General features: G+C 51.6%; 1 protein-coding gene across 8 annotated transcripts in view; it reads right to left on the reverse strand.

Moving 5' to 3' along the window:
• NTRK2 (neurotrophic receptor tyrosine kinase 2) overlaps positions 1-4,783 on the reverse strand; it is a 288,783-nt gene extending 284,000 nt beyond the window's left edge. For 2 of the 8 annotated variants that reach the window (XM_081151278.1, XM_081151282.1), the window contains exons 1-4: positions 4,379-4,660; positions 3,735-3,859; positions 3,268-3,484; positions 2,214-2,781 (exon numbers count right to left, since the gene is read on the reverse strand). In XM_081151278.1, the coding sequence (XP_081007404.1) occupies positions 2,214-2,425 (212 nt within the window). In that variant the 5' untranslated portion in view covers positions 2,426-2,781; positions 3,268-3,484; positions 3,735-3,859; positions 4,379-4,660. Of the gene's footprint in view, positions 1-2,213; positions 2,782-3,192; positions 3,676-3,734; positions 3,860-4,378 lie in introns of those variants that run through there. The other 6 variants (XM_081151280.1, XM_081151283.1, XM_081151279.1 and 3 more) reach the window with 6 other exon arrangements.
• Between the last annotated feature and the right edge of the window lie 1,217 nt (positions 4,784-6,000).

Genomic DNA, 6,000 nt, shown 5'->3' on the forward strand with positions numbered 1-6,000 from the left:
TTTGTTATCAAAACAGCAGAATTCAAAATGATGATACTAAATGTTTTCTATCATTTTACAGATAAGGACACCTAGGACACAAACTAGCTCAGCTCAATCAAAGCTGGGGGACAGAGCAGAGAAACATGCTTTTTCCTATCAGCCAGTCTAATTGCCCATCCTAAACACTTATCCCTACTCTCAATGATCTTAATCTCAACAAATTTTCAAATCAAAAGAATAAAAAATAAGAGTAGAAATTAAGAGTGCCATTAGTGAATTAATAACTGTGACAAGGGCTTTGGTAAATATAACCAAAAAAAATCAATTTGAAAAAGCCTGAAAATAAGACCCTGCCATCGAATATAAAAAGAACAACAGCAATTGTGAGGACTAACATGAGAAAGCTCTGTTCAAATCTGCTGATTTCGTATATCAGGCAGCTAAGGCCACTAAGGTTTAAAAGAATATTTTTTAATTTAAAAAGAGTTTTATTATCCTTTTCTATGATTATGACTTTAAAATATTAAAGTGAAAAAAAGTGTTAAAATGATCAGCCCTATCTCATTTCCTCCCTCTTTATATAATCTATCATCTAAGAATTTCAAAACAACAACAAAACAACATCTAACTGTACAAAGGCACTCCCCATAATCTCAAAATATTCTGAAGAGCTCTGAATTCCATATGGCTTCCTCCATCTGACCACTGACACCCCATCTCATGTAAAAGACACACCACCTGACAAAAGGCCACAGACACTGTGACCAGCCTGGTGAGCCTGGACCAGCCCAGCGCAGGGTCAGCACGGTCGGGGCCCTACCCACCCGTCAGCTCAGGCCCTGACTGCTGCTATCTGGCAAGAAAGATTGAGAACCGAGCATCCAGGATCCAGCCTGACAGTTGGCTGCTCCCGGCACATCTCAGCATTCCTAGGCCAGCACGTTTCCCCTCTGTTCTGTTGTCACTTCCTTCTGCCCAAGCTTTATAACATGAACATCACCAGCAGAACAAACAGAGACTAGGAAGGTCTCTTACTTACATGAAAAAAAAACAGGTTATCTTGGTCATACGTTGGCAGAAACTGGGTGTGCGTTTTCTGTGGGGGAAAATATGCATGCGCACTCGCCAACCGGAAGGCCACAGCACAAGCCCTACTTTCAGGGCTGCCTCTCTTAGTATCAAACACATAAGGAAAAGCAGGAGAAACTTTGCCTTACAGCCCTCTATATGAATGAATAAAACTCATGTTAATGAAATAAACAGCAAAGTTGGGGCTGGGGGGACACCTCTAGCAGAGATGACGGGAATGCTGGAAAAAGGACTGGTGAATTCCTACTTGATAATGTATTTGTCACAAGGCATCAAAAGAGGACAGAAATGCACAATTCTGCTTCTCCATTAGATCACAAGGAGCTCAAACATTTCCGGGGACCTAGGGGTCCCATGCTAAAGGCAGCATTCATCTGAGTGCTACACGCCGCTTTAGCATCCAACCTAGTCCTGAGAAATTATTCAATGGGCAATTAAGATTGATAATCCAAATGGTCTCAAAATTATATCTCTGAGAAGTCAATTCCAAATTAAATCAGACCAGGCTTTTAGGCTTCCAACGATCACATTTTCTCTTTTGAGCAAGTGCTTTTCAACACTCAGAACTTCTCCTCTTACAGATCATTTCCAAGGCCATCTCTGGATGCAATCTCCTAAGTAAAACCTGATGTATGAAATGAAAAGGGACATTGGTCAACTCCAAACCTCAGAGAACGATATTAGGGGGGAGACTCTAACCTCTTTCAACAAATTTCAAAAAGTTAATCATCTCAACCTCCTTTCTAATAAATATTACTGGAACTTCCCCTAACACAACATACACATAGACTCTTATGAAACAAAAATGTCCAAAACTAAGTTATCGCATATAGAAAGGCTAACGCACACCCAGCCGGGCTTTGAAATATAAAGTGCATACAGAATGCCTTCCCACAAGGAATATATTTATATTATTAACATATACTCTATTTAAAACTTATTTTAAACTGTCACACTACTCCTGGTGTTATCAACCCCAAGCCACCGAAACAGATAGGTAACTGTCAGATTGTCCAGCCCTGCATGTCTCATCTCTGACTTCTGCCCAGACTTGAGACAACATTCATGCCCAGGACGGACCTGTCCGACCAGCCCTGGTCGTGGGGGCCAGGACAGAAGAAAGGAGAGCACCAGGAACTCACATTTCGGTGATGTTCTCAGGGTCTGCAGTGTTAGGCTCCAATCTCGGAAATGCCATGATGCCAGGAATAGGGTCGCTGCACCAGATCCGAGAGGCGCTGCATTTGCAGGACGTGGGACAGGCGAGAGCGGCCCTCCAGAAGCCCACGACCAGCCAGCAGAAGCCCCAGAGCCGTGCCATGGCGGGTCCATGCCACCTTGTCCAGGACGACATCCCTGGCCGCAATGCCAGCCCCAGGCAGACTGAGCGCGTGTCTCTGCGCCGCACCGGCCGGCCGGCTCCGTGCCCGTGCCGGGCAGTCTTGGCCGCGCTCGCAGCTCTCCGCTCGGTGTCGGCGGCGGGCCCTCGGAGCGGAGCGTGCCGGGGCTGAGCGTGTCCTGGCGGGCAGCGCCGCTCACAGTGGCCGGGGCATCCCCGGCCGCCTCACAGAGGGCGCTACCGCCGCTCGGAGCTCCTCCTCTGCCTCCGCAGCATGGCCCGCACGCCGGGCAGCCGCCGGCGGCGCTCCCGGGCTCTGGGGCGCAGGCTCCTCGCTAGACGCGCACTGGGATCCTGGACGCACCTCGGGTCTGAGGACAAACAGACAAGCGTAAGACCGAGCGCTGGACCCCAGACACCATGAACTGAGACACTCTCCTTTCGGGCTGGCGTCACCCCCACCCCGACCCCAGCCGGGAGCCTGTGGATAGATGAGTGCCCAGCTCCCATCCCAGAAACGAACTTGCCCCTCGATGGCACCGCCGCCCCTGGGGCCACTGCGTGCCCACCCTCTTTCCAAGCCTGAGGTCTAGGGAGGGGGGATAGGGCGAGGGTCCCTGAGAACGGATTCCATGGCACAGGCCAGGCGAAGGACCCTTTAGAAAGGGGACGACGAGACTGCCTGCTGCCATGGCTCCGAGACGGAGCCCCCAATGATGCTGCAGAATTGGCCACCGCCGCGGAGCGCAGGGGGCGCCGGCAGGTGGTGCGGCGCGTCCCACCTGGGGAGCCGCCGCGGCCGCCCCGCGGGGACAGTGAGGGCCGAAAGGATGGAGGGCACTGTCCGAGCTGCTCACCGGGGCTCCGGCGCCTACCGCCTTCCGGCGGCGCCTGGGTCTAGGCTCTTCTGGCGCTGGGCACTGAGCGCCGAGAGTGCGAGCGAGGGAGCGAGCGAGACTCCTGCTCCAACCCAATTCCGGGAGCCGCCGCCGCCGCCGCCGCCGCCTCTGCTACTGCTGGCGAAGTGACGTGAGGGCTGACGCAGAGCAGGGGCAGAAACTCCAGAAAATTAGTCTGAAATCCAAAAACACACACGTTCATACACACACAAACCCATAATACCCTCCAGACAAAAGCAACAAGGAGGGGAGGGGAATCTGGGGGAGAGCGGGGAGGAGGGAGGCATCGGTGCCACTGGCCAGAAGCAGGCAGCAGCAGCATGTGGGAGTTCACACACGCGCACATACGCTCACACGCACTCATCCAGCCCGTGTAGACGCGCGCGCGTGTGTGTGCGTGTGTGCGCGCATTTAGACCCAGGTACCTCGAGATGGACTGTTCCGCCGCTCGACGCCTCCCAGTCCCCAATTCACACCGCGGCCGGTCTCTTCTACAGTCGCAGCGGAGACTGTCTCCTTTCTTGAAATGGAGACCCGTCTCGGTTCAGCTCTGAAAAATGCACCGATTCTTATTATAGGACTCTTCCCTCCCAGCTGCGTTCTCCTTTCCCACCCTGCCTAGAAGGGAGGGCTAGCTATCCTAAAAATAAATAAATATTGGAAACACCAAAACGTGTTCAGCATCGGTAACCACGGAAAACGCCCCCATTCCGGGGCATTTATTTGGGGATCCGTGATTTTGGAGGGTATTCCTGTTGGTGCTTTTTGGGGGGGTGGGGGGGGAGTCTCCAAACGCAACTCTAGCTCTCTAAATGGGTCTTTTTTCCTGCGGTTTTCTGGCATCACACGTCCGGGAAATAGAGACTGGTGAGGGGAAGGGAGCGCGCCTGAAGCGTATTGGGTTCCCTAAATGCGCGGCAGCAACCCTGGCCTGTCCGATGTGTGGCGCCGCGTCATTTTCTCTCATCTGTCATCCTGGCAGGATGCAGCCATTCCCAGATCGTAGCTTCACTCCCTGCGATGTCCACCCCCACTCGGGGCACCCAGAGCCCTTGCTCCCCTGCCGTACCTTGTGCGTTTTCGTGTGAGCGCCGGTATGCGCGAATGCGTGCCCTGCGCCCGCGCTACCCGGAGCACGACAGGCATCCAGCTACCGAGAAGCTCGGCACGACCAGAGCCTGGGGTCTCACTAGGAACAAATGAGACGATCCGTGAGGGTCGGGTGACAACCCGTAACTGCTCTGCAGGCTCAGTTAAATGATGACTGCGAGGTATTTGCAAGCTTGATCTGAGACTCCTTCTTCCCATTTGCGGCTCAGAGAGGCTGTTTTTCCGCAGTCATTTAAAAGGAACTGGGAAAATGCACCGCAGTGCCAGACGCTTCCGAGGGCTCTGGTGCCCCCGCGCGGGGAGAGAGCGCCCGGCAGGCTGGAGAGCACAAACCTAGGGCCGCGGCCTAGGCCCGCGCTGCGCCGAGGGGGGCGGGGCGCTCGGGCGCCAGATGCGCAACGTGCGGAGCCCGACGCGTGCTCGCCCATGTCCAGCTGGCGCGTGGCTTGCCAGGTCTTGCCAGCTCTGACCTGAGTGCAAGGCTAGCAGCTGTCTGTGCCAGTAAGGGCGACCGGATGGAATTTCGTCCAAAAGATAAGAATGGTCATCCATCTGCCCGCAGAGGCTGGAGTGGGAGGATCAAAAAACCCTAACGTCCAGGTAAATGCTTTAATCTCCGGGATATTTTAAATATTACAAAGGAACTGAAAGCATCAGTGGGGCTTTTATACAGACCGCCAGTGCTGAGTGTAACCGCAGGAATCCTCGCACAGCACCCAAAAAAATCTCCATGCAGGGTCAGAAGAAAAGGCCAGCAGGTCTGTCTCTCTCCACCATCACTCGGTTGTGACACCCATTGGGTGCCAAAAGGCCAAGCTGCAGTTTATTCCTCTGCTCAGCCGCCAACCCCTGCTGGCTGAGGACATGCCAAGGAATGCAAGCAAAGGGCAAAAATGTCTTGGTCCAGGTCACACAGTAACACTCTTCTGCCTGTCTTGCCAGTGTCCTTAATGGAACGGCCCCTACAGATCACCTGGTAGAAGGATGTGTGCATAATCATTCACATCTCTCTCTCACAACCCACCCTCACCCCAAGAAATAGCTCATTTGCTTCCTAGTGGCCACAAAGGGTCAATGCAACATAAAAATTCTAATTATGTTAGAATGTTTTTAGAATTTGTAATATAATATACATTACTATTAAATTTAGATTCTAAATATACCTCCATTGAATATCTCCCACATAAAATTAGAACTGGCAGCCCCACTTCTAATTACCCTTCACCTGCTCGGTTCTTTCCATAGTACTTAACATTTTTTAACAGATCATTTATTTATTTATTATATTTATTATTTACTGTATTTCCCTTAGTGGAATGTAAATTCCATGAAGGCAGGGGTCATTTTGTTCATTGCTTTATCTCAAGGACATAGTATTAAAATGTGTGTGTTTGTGTGTGTGTGTGTGTGTGTGTGTGTGTGTGTGTGTAATGAATGAAATGAAATAAACTAGCATTGAAATTCTCCAAACTGTCCCTCCACACTCTCCTAACCGCTAACATTGCAAGTCCCTCTGAATGATTAATTCCCTCTGGACACTCTCCCTCCCATCTCCACAATCTCTGCATCCTCCCTGTGCTG

The sequence above is a fragment of the Miniopterus schreibersii genome (genome assembly GCF_964146895.1).
Source record: "Miniopterus schreibersii genome assembly, chromosome: 11".
Classification (NCBI taxonomy): domain Eukaryota; kingdom Metazoa; phylum Chordata; class Mammalia; order Chiroptera; family Miniopteridae; genus Miniopterus; species Miniopterus schreibersii.